We start from the raw sequence: 13,467 nt of genomic DNA, 5'->3' as shown, positions 1-13,467 counted from the left end.
ATACCAAAAAAAAAAACATATACTATAGTCTATATATGATTGATATATACTTTCTCTTTTGTGGATCATATTATTGAGGAACATAATATAGTGGATAATGGGATTTATCCATAACACCCGATCCAACTACAAATTATTATATTGATCAAATAGATAACATTATTATGTAGAACGATGACAAAATTTAAAACACCATTACTTCACAGAAAATACAGAATCTTTCCACCCAATAAAAGCAGACCAACAATAAAAGAGAACAAAAGCAAAGAACTCAACGTTTAATTTAAAGACTACAATACTTTCAGATAAGAAATAAATTATATATCATATACCACAAATCATGATATATACATAAATAGCTTATGGAATTTCCATATTAATAGCTTAGTTAATGGACACGCACAGGTGGCTATAATTGGCTTAGATGCCTTCACGTCTAAGCTCTAATGTTCATGGCCCATTTCTAAAGCTCCTTTTATGAAAACTCCGAAAATGAAACATTATTAAAATAATAGTAATGATTAATAACATAATAATTAAAGTTTTAAAACGTACAAATTAAAACAAAATTAATAAAAAACAAAGAGTGCATGGTTTTCTCTTTTTGATAAAAAGAAAACTAGCAAAGACTAGTTTTCAAACCAAGGATTATAGAAAAAAAAATAGCAAGTTAGAAATTTATTTAGCCTTATGGATGTGATCAGATATAGATTATGTATATGGTTAGAAAAATGGTTTTGTGAAGGAAATGGTCCAAATGGAATTGGAGTGTCGTTTTCGCCAATAATTAGTTTTATAGTTAAAAACTGCATGTCCCTTCCACGTAATATTCGTCCCTCCCGACGCACACGGGATGTCGTTTTCGATTCAGTTTTGTGGCTACTGGCTACTATGGTAGTACGTAGTACTATCACCTAAAGCAAAATTCATGGGTTCGAAGACCTAGGTATTTCATACTGAATATATTTAGATGACATTTTTCAAGGTGACTTTTTACAAATGGAATATAGCATGTCATGAGACTATTCATTATATCGTGTGTGATCGAAATTTTTTAACTGTTATAGAACTTATGGCTAAGGTTGTACCATTTTTATCTTGACTAATCAATCAAGGACATTAGATTAGATATATCATAATCTAAAACGGGACAAATGAAAAGTGGTACAAATCTTTGACGGCCTTATTCAATTTTATTTGCACCATAATTTTTAGGTGTTGCTCTCCGAACGAAGAGTAAAAATATCTCTTCAGTTCGGTTTCGACAGTCTTGGTTCATAAATGGTTTTAGGTGTTGGTCAATTGTTGATTTCTTCTTTTTTTGAAAGATTGTTTTCTACCATGTGAAGATATATGCACTAGGTAATGAGTTTGAAGTTTGAAGGCGGTAGAAATTATATTCATTCGCAAAACTGACCAAAACCTCTATATGAAAAAAAAAAAAAAAAAAAAAAAGATATGGACCAACAAACGTTAGTAGATTTATTAAGGAAGAAGAAAAAACGTTAGTAGATTTATCAAAAACTTTGAAATAGACCAAAAGGCCTTTTGGTTAGAGCTTGTGGTTATTAGTGTAGATTCCATTTGAAGGTATAAGATATTATTTTAAAATTATTAATTTCTGAGGGGGTCCAGTTGTGAAGTAACACGTATAAAAATTTCTAAACGACAACAAAGTAAATGTTAATCGCCACGTACGAAGATGACATTTCCTTGAATTTGTTGGATCGCCTTAGTGGCTACGGCAACGGTCTAAATTTGCTATCAACTTTTAAGACATGACTCAACTAATATATCCAATTAGTTTATAGAAAGTCTTGAAGAACATATACACACTTAGGGACAATCTAATCATAGTTAATGTTGTATTTGATTTGATCTGGACGTGATGTTATAATCGCAATATCTTTAGAGTATCTTAGTGAAATCAGGTTATCTTTTAGTTTTTCTTAATATATATTTCAAAATGTTTGCTTTTCTGTTACCAAAACATTATATATCTATACATTTATAATTTCAAAATGATTAACGTATGTATGAAGAAAGACACATTAACTTTCTTTTTTTCTGTTTGTTAACTCCAGGTGACATGTTTGGCTTTTATATCATATATATACATTCCTAAGTTCAAACACAGCATGCAAATACATCTTGTATATAAGCAAGTGTTAATACTATAAAGAATATATATTCATTGGTTTCCGACCATGTTATAACTTATATCAGTGGTACCAAAGCTGAACAGTTAAATTCCATTTCGACATATCGACTTGCATGTCTAGAACTGCAATACATAATTCAAAAATCTAACTCGTACGAACGCGTAACATTTCTAGTTCTTGAACTATACGTGGGTTTCTAATTATTGACTAAATATTTGTATTTGTTAACAGTAGTCTTAGTGGTAATAAAACAAAAATCTTGAGAAAACGATATATTTTCTTTAATTCTGAACCAAAAACTGTAAAATTATATTATTTTATCATAAGCAAAACTCATTAACCCGCAAGTCGAAATCTCCGTAAATCAGCCTGACAAATTCGGCTCTCATGACAAGCTCACGAATGATATTTGGTTTACTTAATTCTTACACTATATATATGATTATTATCATTATTCTATATAAGTCACTTTTGAAACATCCTAACCACCATGGCTACAGTTCGGTTGCTTACTCTAGAGTTAAAGCTCCTTTTGTTCTAAATTTCGTTTCCATCATCTAACGGTTAGATATGTATATATGTGTTATGATTTGTGGATAGCTTAGTTCTAATATAAAAAATGGAAAAAAAAGGAAGAAATAAAGCAATTAAATCATACAAAGAAGACTTCTTCTCTTCTTCTTTTTTTGCCATACGTACAAAGAAGTCTTCTTTGTTGGCGACTACTCCAACCTCTTAATAAGAAAGAAATATCTTTTTCCCTAAAGTTGTGGTTTTAGGCTAGTTCTCTTTAGAAATTTTTTTTTATTTTAAAAATATCCTTTTACATATGTATTATTTTCCTTATCCTTTAAATACCCTCTACTCACTCCCTCCAATGACAATCCAATCTTACAAGAGTGAGACGACAAGCAAAAGAAGAAGAACCAAAAAAAAAAACATATTCTCTCCAAAAGAAAATATAGTAAAAATGGAAGCTTCTGCACCAAAAAGAGGCTTATACATGGAAATGGAACAGAACGCTCAAGTCGCAGCCAAAAGGCTTTGGAAGATCGTCCGCATCGTCTTCTGCGTTTTAAAAACCGGTACAGTCAAAAGCAAGCTCATGCTTGACTTAAACCTAATGCTTAAGAGAGGCAACAAAGCCATCACTAGCCTCCGTCGCCGATCTAGCTCCACCGGCGGTTCTGACGTCAACTCCTCCACACGGGTCCGTGACTACGACCCTTTAGCCTTTATGTGCAAACGCAAACGCCGCGTCCACGGCGGTTATGACAACGAAGACGCTGCGGTGGAGGCAGCGGTTAAGAAGGTTTTTGAGCTGTTGGGAGATAATGATACGAAGACGGGAGCGGCGGCAGCGCTCAGAGAGTCACCGTTGATGATGTCTCCGGCGGTGAGACAGCTTAGGGTGACGGATTCACCGTTCCCGTTGGAAGACGGTGGAGATCACGATCATGTGGTGGATAAAGCCGCGGAAGAGTTTATAAAGAAGTTTTATAAGAGCATCTTTAGCGGTGAGAAAGGTGTCACCGTTACTCAAAGAAAAAAAAATTAATATTTTAATATATGACTAATAAGTGATTGACATATGTTAAAAAACACTGAGAATCGTTTCTTCTGCCAATAACTGCAGCAACGATTCTTTACTTTCTCTCTCCTATTTATAATTTTTTATTTGATTTTATTAAAAGAACTGGGGAGAAAGCAACGCCAGTAATCATGGTCTAAGAACCTTCAGCTGCAAAAGAAGATGGCTAACACGTTAGAGTCGCCGTACCACGACGGATGGGTTAGATGATCCGAGCCGAGCGTTTAGTGGCCAACGCATTTTGTGCGGGTTAAATTGCTAAAGAAAACATAAGGCCACATTTGAGAATACTTGAATACATGTATAAATATTGGGGTTGGGACGGTGTCGGTGAGTCGGTGATTTACAAGTTTTTCTTAGATATATTTTCATTTGAATGTTGAATACTTGAATACATGTTGATGAAACATGGCTGCTATATGTACATATTTTCCTATCTTAATGAGAAGAATCTATATAGGTGAATTTGTTAATATATCCATAGGTAACAACTAACTTCGGAAAATTTCACAAAATATAATTATATAAATAAGATTAATTAATTTTAAGACTTGATATGTTAGCGGATCCGCAAACACTCAAAATTTTACAAGTTAAGAGAAACAAAAAGTAGAGAAGATAATAGTACGTATAAGATACAATGTCGCTCTCAAGGTTGTTCACGGACCAACCATAACGTTTCGTGCAATTTAATTCCGGTCATATTATATATATGCAAATTGCAGGCGTCAACAACGTCTTTCTCAAGAATTTACTCATACATCCAAGACGTTGTTATTTGGAATGCAGTCTTAAATTATTTTGGCGATTCATAAATATGGACTATGACCCTATGAGGTTAATATGTACGTATTCCTAACCAGCCACGTTAAACGACATCCTCATATATAAAATAAAAGGAGTTAGTGCACGGAGGATCATTAAAAAAATCAATACATAGGACAAATATAAATCACAATCAGTATCAAATGTTGCCGTCCCAATATCTTTGGACTTTACATATGATAAAAAAGTATGCACGAAACGAAGATTTAGACAATATAAAACAATACTCATCGTTATATATTCAAAAACACAACCAAAATAGATTATTGATCGGAACATATATGAATAGTTTATTCCCGTAACATACGACCAAGGTTTATATGTATTCTTTCGTCAAATCATTCGACAAGTCAAGTCATGCTCGTTGTTAACAGAAACACCAAAACTTTTTTAGCTTCACCTTCGCAACAACGGAATTTACCTTCGCAACCACATGAGTCTTCGTAGCCAATTGCGGAGGTTCGCCTATTTCTATACTTCTCCTTGTAAGCTCCTCCACCGAATCACCGACGGCCACTTCCGAGTGAGCTGATTCTTGGGATTGTTCCACTGCTTTAATTTGGATGATACATATAAATTTACAACAATAAGCATTGTACTATAGATCATGACTAATATAATATATAGAGAAATATTCTTACAATGTTGAGGTTGTGCTTTAGGACAATTTCCGAAAACCCACAAATATCTCAAGATGATAGAGACAGAGAGAACAACTACGGAGATCCATATACCCCATTCCAAAACCAAATACTCGATCAAACCCCAAACCCAATCCATATCTTTCTTATTCTCCCTTTTCAATTTCGGTTAAAACGTTTACCTTTCTTCTAACAAAACATATAAAGTTTAAACATCTACCATTAGCACATGCTTGCCTTGTTAAATGCTGCTATATTGAATTCCCTTCATCATTTGCACGCTTTCGCCTCTTCAATAAACCAAGCTTAACCGAACCAAATCAATTTCGAGAGTATTACAAACGATGTCGTTAAAACAAAGACGAAAAAGTCCTCAGAAGAGACACGAAATTACGGTTTGTTACCACAACGTTCGATAACTACTAAAATCCATTGACCACCACAGAAACAATGCCACTGCCACCACTCCTCCGTCGATCTTTTTCTCCCTCCGTCGCTCAATGGCTTCCTCAGCAATCTCCTCTGATCCAATCACCCCATCAAACACCAAAATCGGATGTATCGAAACCGGAGTCATGGGCAGATCAATGTGCAGACACTTGATCAAAGCCGGGATACACCGTCAGTCTTCAACCGAACCATCTCCAAAGCTCAGACACTCATCGACATGGGTGCTAAACTCGCAGACTCACCAAACTTAGTCGCTGCTCAATCTAAACCGGGTGAACTTTCGAGACAGGGGTGTTTAACCTTAATAATACAAAAATATATATATACTCACAAAGCTATAGGTTTAGCTTAACGAATCCGATTTTTACAGTTTTGGTTGAGCCTCTATATTTATAGCTAATAATACAAAAAAAAAAAAAAAAGTTATACTCTCAGAACTATATGTTTAGCTTAATGAATCCGATTTTTACGGCTGAGTCTCTATATTTATAGCTTAAAATCTAAAAAAAATCGTTATAATTATCTTTAACATTTTAATATTTTAAAAAATAGAATTTTTTTTCAAATGTATATTCGTAATATTTTCTAATATTTATTTTCAATTTTCTTAAAGAGAGATATTGTATATAAATATATATTAAATTTCTGATTTTGTAAAACAATTTTCATTTTTTTTTAATTTTAAAAAGTTATTAAAGGATAAAAAAGGCCAAAATTATTTTTCATTAATGGCAAAAAAGTAATTTTAGGTCTGAGAATGTGGTGCGTTTGTGCATGTAAAATAAGCGAGAAAAACTTAAAGGTTTTAATTTTAGGGGTAAATTTCATTAAGGATAATTAGGAGAAGTTGATTTTTTTGAGAGTTAACGTGAGCTCTCTCGACTTCTCGTTTAATATATTAGATTCCTTTTCAATTTCTTGGAAATCAATTATTTTCACTTCGTCTCACAATTTTATAGGTAAAAAAACATAACACACATATTTTTATTTTAGATAAGTTATTTATTTTACTATTAAAATCAGTCAAATGTTACCATATGAACACTTTGATTTTGCTCAAATTTTGGCAAAATTAGTTATTACTAATTACCATGTCTTTAAATATATGTGTTACCATGCTCATGTGTATGTGTATATATATCCTTAATCATGTAAGAAAAGTTTAGTACAAAGATTTAAGAATGAGAAAATATTTGGGGTTTTTTCTTTTTGTCCTCTTTTCTTTTGATTCTATAAATTCACAGTTGATTTCTCCTGGTTACGGGAGAACATTTGATCTCAAAATTGTAAATCAGCTTGAGTTTCACAAGAAACTAAAAGTGCAGTGCCTGGATAACAATGTTATTTTCCCAATAACCTATCTTAACATAGGCGAGAGTTTTCAATTTAAAGTTAAACTTTATCCACTTGTTTTGTATCAGTGTAACTTATGGCAGGTAAAAGCTAAATTTTAAAATTTATATTTTTTTTTTACATATTTTTAATTAGGGTTGTGTTTTTGTATTGTTGAAATATTTGAAGATTTTATAGAATAAATCTCTGTTTTTGATTTTCTTAGCTCATTCCAAAAAAAAATATTTTCATATGTAATATTAGAATTTTTCTTGATCATAAAAGGTTGACTGAATTTTTAAACAATTTTTGTTGGTTTGCTTTAATGCATTTGTTTTATATAGAATCTACTCAATTGATTGAAAAATTTAGTTGATTAAGATTAATTCAATTATTCACCCAATACATTGTTAAGTGTACAATAAAATTAAACATTTTTTTTCAGGGACCAAATTATAAACATCATGTGTTTTTTAACGCTTTATATACGTCTGGAGGTAAAATATACCCCAATGTGTATGTGTGGATTGCAAAAGAACAAGGAATATATGTCCGTCCCATACTTTTTATAACAGGGATGTATTTATGGAAGAGATGGGATACTCTAACAAAACAAAGAGAAATTGCTCCAGTCAATGAACTTACAAGTTAAGTCAATGCAATCAATTTTTGATTCATACATCTAATAAAATTATGAAAACTAATTACATGAATTATGTGCAATCTTGGTATTGTTGTATCTTGAGAATGATAATAAAGTTTTAGATTATGAGCTTTAACTTCAATTTGGCTAATTTCTGATATTATATGATGTAGTGTTCTTGTTTATAATGAATTTTTTAATTAATACAGCATGCAAAATTCGTAGTGTTTTTAAAAGAAGTATTAAATGTGATAAAAAGTCAAAATATTAAATACTAAAGAGACAATAATTTAAAGTTTGTAAAATTAAAAGAAATGTTAGACACACAAGAGGTTTAGGGAAAACGTTTACCATTAGTAGCTCATGCATGCAGCATGCCTTGTTAAATGCCATCAGGCCATTGATATAAACCAAGCTTAACCGAATCAAATCAATTTCGATTATAACGACGTCGTTCAAACAAAGACGAAAAAGTCCTCAGAAGAGACACGAAATTACGGTCTGTTACCACAACGTTCGATAACTACTAAAATCCATCGACCACCACAGAAAACAATGCCACTGCCACCACCACTCCTCCGTCGATCTCTTTCTCCCTCCGTCTTCTCCACCTTCTTCCTCCGTCGCTCAATGGCTTCCTCAGCAATCTCCTCCGATCAAATCACCCCATCAAACACCAAAATCGGATGGATCGGAACCGGAGTCATGGGCAGATCAATGTGCGGACACTTGATCAAAGCAGGGTACACCGTCACAGTCTTCAACCGAACCATCTCCAAAGCTCAGACACTCATCGACATGGGCGCTAAACTCGCAGACTCACCAAACTCAGTCGCTGCTCAATCCGACGTCGTTTTCACCATCGTTGGTTACCCTTCCGATGTCCGTCACGTCCTCCTCGATCCAAAGTCCGGTGCTTTATCCGGTCTCAGTCAAGGAGGCGTACTCGTCGATATGACTACTTCAGAGCCTTCTTTAGCTGAGGAGATAGCTAAAGCTGCTTCCTTTAAGAACTGTTTCTCAGTAGACGCTCCTGTCTCAGGTGGAGACTTAGGAGCTAAGAATGCTAAGCTATCAATATTCGCCGGAGGTGATGAAACCACCGTGAAACGTTTAGATCCGTTGTTTTCGTTAATGGGTAGAGTCAACTTCATGGGAACAAGTGGGAAAGGTCAGTTTGCGAAATTGGCTAATCAGATTACTATTGCTTCGACTATGTTAGGGCTAGTGGAAGGGTTGATCTATGCTCATAAAGCTGGACTTGATGTTAAGAAGTTTCTCCAAGCGATCTCTACTGGTGCTGCTGGTTCAAAGTCTATAGATTTGTATGGAGATAGGATTCTGAGTAGGGATTTTGAACCAGGGTTTTATGTGAATCACTTTGTGAAAGATTTAGGGATTTGTTTGAATGAGTGTCAGAGGATGGGATTGGCTTTGCCTGGTTTAGCTCTTGCTCAACAGCTTTACTTGTCTCTTAAGGCACATGGTGAAGGTGATCTTGGTACTCAGGCTCTTATTTTGGCTCTTGAGCGTCTCAACAATGTCTCTGTTCAACCAATTGTTGTCTCTTGATTTTAGGTTCTGTTGCATTTTCTGATTTGTGTCTGTTGGAGATTTTATGTTGAAATCTGGACTTTTGTGTTACTGGAACATTATCTTATGTTGATCTGAATAAAAGAAATAATACACATAAAATTTCATTAGAACTTGGAAATTTAGGTTGAAGATTCATATACCTGTGTTATGTGCTTAATGATGTGGGGAAATGAAATCTCTCTATATGCTTTGAATTTTATGGTTTTTACAACATATCTGGTTATAAAATCCCAGAATCTGAAGAACTGGTCCTTTATTTTTTCAAGAACATGGAAACAAATAATTTCTCCCAAGTAAACTTATTTGCTACAAGCAAGAGAGTCTTGGGGGGAAGAGGAAACATAAAATGCTTCTTATGACGCCACAGACCCTAGCTTAGGCTTTTTTCTCTGATTTGCGAAAAGCTTTGTTAAAATTACCGAAAAAATGGCGCTCTCTTTGGGAAAGGTTTCAAGATTCTTCAAGGTAGAGAGAGTGAGAAGCTGCAAGAAGCGCAGCTCCAATACCTGATCCATCGTTAGAGTGAATGACCTCAATAGTTCCTGAAGCTTCATCTCCTAGTAACTCTTTTAGTGAGCTCTCCATACACTCACTAAACTGTTTGTAATGCTCAAACAAACCACCGTCCATGGCTATAACTGATTTCTGAACCTCCTCTTTGCTAGTAGTATCCCTTCCCAGCTTTTTCAGAATACCATAGATTCCAGCAGCAGAGAGACGTGCGCCTCGAGTAGCTATAATGTCGCAGAGACTGATCACAACTTTTCTCATTTTAAGAGAAGTTGTAGGGACCTCCAGTATATCCTTAATCTTGCTACCAACAATCTTCAAATCTGGAGAAGTGTCATTATGCATAGCTGACATGTGAGGAGTCCTGCAAAATGATTGAACTTTAGACAAACTCATTCCGCAAAAAGATGAAATACACAAACCACTCCGCAGAAGCTGAAACTGTACCTAATGATGAATGGTATCCTCAGCTTAGATGGGACGGTATCTCCAAAGAAAGCAGCTTCTTCAGCCATCTTTAGAAGAACTCTTCGCAAAATCTCTCCCAAGTACATACCCGAAATGATTTTCTCAAGAATCTGCAAAAGGACAAATCCACACATAGGATCTCATTTCTTGTGACAGCTCGTAGGTATTGCTATTTGTAACAACAAAACTCGTACCTGTTCGCCTGGATTCAGACTCTCAAAATCCAGGGTGTGATCAAACTCAGTTAATGGGAGATGTGAGGACCTGAAGTTACCCCACTCCATATTTATAACCATTTCCCCTGATTTTGGAAGCGGACCATGCCATTTGGGGATAGCCGTTGCACGCTCAACATAGGCTGCGTTAGTCCCAGTACCTAAAATAACAGCAGCGGCAACATCCGGGTTGTAGTATCTACCACCAGCTAGTGTTCCAACAGTATCATTAACCTGATAAAAGCAGTAAAAACAAATCAACCAGTGATTTTACTAGGGAGCATATAAGGCAATAATAGATAACTTACAAGTGCTGCAACTCGCATGTCAAGACCAACTCTTTCCATGGCCTTCTTAAGTGCTCCAACAACATCTTCTCCAACCTATTGCAACGATCAAACCAAGATCAGGGTAAAAAGGCGAAACTGATCATAATAAGAATACTAGTCGGAAGGGGGATCGAGCTTAACTGCTTCGTCAATGGAAAAGCCTTTTGTCCATTTGATGAGAGAACCAGAGGATAAAGAAGTCTGCCTAACAGGAAAGGAGAAAGTGAAACCTAACTCCCTCTGTCTACCTTCTGGAAGATGAAAGTCTTCGCCTTCTGTGGCGACAAACTTTGCAAGAGCCTCAGCGATAAAATTGAATAACTCCTGAACGATTCATAAAAGATACACAAAACCCCTTGTTACATATTATATAGATCATCCAATTAATAAACATGACAAGAGACTTAAAAAACAAGAAACTGACATCTGAACCACCAGTCATCAAATGGGGAGGTATCGAAACTTCTTCAAACTCTTGTTTAGCAACACGGTCTTGTTTCCCGCCAAGAAGCACACGCATAACACGGAAGTTTGTTCCACCTAGATCCAATGCATAAAAGAGACCCTTCTCATCCCTGCTTATATCAAAACGTTAAAAAGCTAAGACAATACCTCTTAACCTTACAACATGAAACTAGACCGTAACAAGATTAAGACGAAAATGAACTTGCAGCAAAAGTTGAACACAATGCCTTCTAGACATGTGACACCAATCAATCTCATTAATACACATAAGTTATTGAATTCTTCCAGAATCACAATCTTATCCACAAGAAAAAAAAACAAAAACAGAGCTAAGACAAATCAACAACATCAAGCTTCTTGTAATAATAATAATCCCAGTGGGACATGATCTCAGATTCCAAAAAAGATTCTTTCTGATACTGAAACTGTAGATCAAATCAGTATTGACCACAAACGATCCAAATACGACACAGTGAAATTGGAATCTCAAAATCTAATTTGGTAGCATTGCAAATGATAAAAGGGAAAAAGATTTCGAATTTTACCCAGAAGGAAGATTATCAACGTAGCTGATAAGCATCTTGAGTTTGCTACCACCGTCAGAAGCAAGACCAGCGTGCATCTCAACGGCCATAGCATCAGCGACTTGTCTAAGCTTCGAGATCGGAGTCGCACAGTCTTCCTCAAACGCCTTAAGGATCGCCGAAACACGTCCCCACTTACCAGAGCTCTGCATCCGTCTTCTAACAACCAAAACAGCCACCGCACAAACCGCCGCCGTGCACACAACCGTCGTTCCAACAGCTACTTTACCCATTTTGTTTTTCCGATTTTGGAATCAAACAAACGAATCTAATTAAAAAAAAAAAAAAAAAAAAAAATTCGGATTTTTAACAATGTTCTGATCGCAAGTAACGATTACAAAAAATGGGTAATTAAAAAGAAACAGAGAGAAGAAGAAGAAATAATCAAAAGTTCCGAAACCTAAGATGGATCTAATACCGATCTACTCGAGCTTGCTGGTTCGTCAAAAAAAAAAACAGAACAGTGTAATCTCTCCTTTGTCCGTAAAGTATGGAAAAAAAAAACTATGTAATAAGATATATATGTTTTTGGAATTACGAAATTATCCCTTTTGTCTAATTTGTTTTTTATCTTCTTTTTTTTTTCTCTACCTAAGTTTCTGGTAGAACCAATCATTCTCAAAACCTAATCAAACCACAAGATAAAAAAAAAAAACATTCTTTGTTTTAGATAAAAAGATTTACAGATGATTTATTATCCATAAATTGAATTATTAATCCAATCCTTTTAAAGATTAAGACAGATTGCAATATCAACATGCATATAGAAATAAATTAAATAGTCGTTCTTAACAAAAATCCCAAATGATTTAATATGAATTTGAGATATAGAAATAGAAATCAAGTATCTTACTTACGGAAAGCAATTAACTAATGGATATTTTAAATATATGACATTCCTTTTCAATTTCTTGGAAATCAATTATCCTCACTTCGATCTCACAATTTTATAGGTAAAAATAAAAAAAAACATAACACACATATTCTTATTTTAGATAAGTTACTTATTTTATTATTTAAATCAGTCAAATGTTACCATATGAACACTTTGACTTTGGCAATTAGTAATTACTAATTACCATATCTTTAGATATATTACTTAAAATATGTGTTTCCATGCTCATGTGTATGTGTATATATATCCTTAATCATGGAAGAAAAGCTTATTACAAAGTTTTAAGAATGGGGAAATATTTGGGTTTTTTTTTTTCTTCTTTTCCTTTGATTCTATAAATTCACAGTTGTTTCCTCTTAGTTACGGAAGAACATTTGATATCAAAATTGTAAATCAGCTTGAGTTTCACAAGAAACTAAAAGTGCAGTGCATGGGTAACAATGTTATTTTACCAATAACATATCTTAACATAGGCGAGAGTTTTCAATTAAAAGTTAAACTTTATCCACTTATTTTGTATCAAAGTAACTTATGGCAGGTAAAAACTAAATTTTAAAGTTTATACATTAAAACTTCTATAAATTAATTTATACATGTTTTATTTTAAATTAATAATTATAGAAAGATTTTCCTAATTTAGTAATTTTAAATATATATATATATATAATTGTTATTAATAATATTTTATATCATCAATTACAAGGAAAATAATTATTATCATGTTTTGAAGAGAAAATTAGAAGTTTTTGATATAGTACAAA

General features: G+C 34.0%; 4 protein-coding genes and 1 long non-coding RNA gene across 9 annotated transcripts; 3 read left to right on the top strand and 2 right to left on the bottom strand.

Moving 5' to 3' along the window:
- Positions 1-2,891: 2,891 nt before the first annotated feature.
- On the top strand, positions 2,892-4,218 carry LOC104730426 (uncharacterized). 3 transcript variants are annotated; one of them, XM_087479296.1, is made up of 2 exons: positions 2,892-3,667; positions 3,895-4,218. In XM_087479296.1, exons 1-2 carry the CDS (start codon positions 2,992-2,994, stop codon positions 3,921-3,923), a joined length of 705 nt encoding a protein of 234 aa, XP_087335422.1. In that variant the 5' UTR covers positions 2,892-2,991; the 3' UTR covers positions 3,924-4,218. The 3 variants fall into 3 exon arrangements, with proteins under 3 accessions (XP_087335422.1, XP_087335421.1, XP_087335420.1); XM_087479295.1 differs by having other exon boundaries at positions 2,892-3,679; positions 3,857-4,218; XM_087479294.1 differs by having other exon boundaries at positions 2,932-3,688; positions 3,857-4,218.
- A 452-nt stretch (positions 4,219-4,670) lies between these two features.
- Positions 4,671-6,028, bottom strand: LOC147930205 (uncharacterized). The gene is made up of 2 exons (XR_015575126.1): positions 5,220-6,028; positions 4,671-5,130 (listed from the first exon to the last, which is right to left on the bottom strand). It is a non-coding gene; the product is annotated as an uncharacterized LOC147930205 (long non-coding RNA).
- An 822-nt stretch (positions 6,029-6,850) lies between these two features.
- LOC147930204 (S-protein homolog 21-like) lies at positions 6,851-7,762 on the top strand. Its single transcript, XM_087477795.1, has 2 exons — positions 6,851-7,105; positions 7,447-7,762. Exons 1-2 carry the CDS (start codon positions 6,851-6,853, stop codon positions 7,651-7,653), a joined length of 462 nt encoding a protein of 153 aa, XP_087333921.1. The 3' UTR covers positions 7,654-7,762.
- A 221-nt stretch (positions 7,763-7,983) lies between these two features.
- Positions 7,984-9,347, top strand: LOC104730425 (putative 3-hydroxyisobutyrate dehydrogenase-like 1, mitochondrial). The gene has a single exon (XM_010449587.3). The coding sequence runs from the start codon at positions 8,200-8,202 to the stop codon at positions 9,214-9,216; it is 1,017 nt and encodes a 338-aa protein (XP_010447889.1). The 5' UTR covers positions 7,984-8,199; the 3' UTR covers positions 9,217-9,347.
- A 55-nt stretch (positions 9,348-9,402) lies between these two features.
- LOC104730424 (hexokinase-1) lies at positions 9,403-12,511 on the bottom strand. 3 transcript variants are annotated; one of them, XM_010449585.3, is made up of 8 exons: positions 12,212-12,511; positions 11,773-12,079; positions 11,187-11,337; positions 10,904-11,086; positions 10,742-10,816; positions 10,413-10,667; positions 10,198-10,328; positions 9,403-10,114 (listed from the first exon to the last, which is right to left on the bottom strand). In XM_010449585.3, exons 2-8 carry the CDS (start codon positions 12,042-12,044, stop codon positions 9,691-9,693), a joined length of 1,491 nt encoding a protein of 496 aa, XP_010447887.1. In that variant the 5' UTR covers positions 12,045-12,079; positions 12,212-12,511; the 3' UTR covers positions 9,403-9,690. The 3 variants fall into 3 exon arrangements, with proteins under 3 accessions (XP_010447887.1, XP_010447888.1, XP_087335530.1); XM_010449586.3 differs by having other exon boundaries at positions 12,230-12,404; XM_087479404.1 differs by having other exon boundaries at positions 11,773-12,349.
- Positions 12,512-13,467: the final 956 nt, after the last annotated feature.

The sequence above is a fragment of the Camelina sativa genome, chromosome 12 (genome assembly GCF_030686135.1).
Source record: "Camelina sativa cultivar CO46 ecotype springtype chromosome 12, ASM3068613v1".
Lineage (NCBI taxonomy): Eukaryota > Viridiplantae > Streptophyta > Magnoliopsida > Brassicales > Brassicaceae > Camelina > Camelina sativa.
This window is presented reverse-complemented; position numbering and strand designations above follow the sequence as displayed.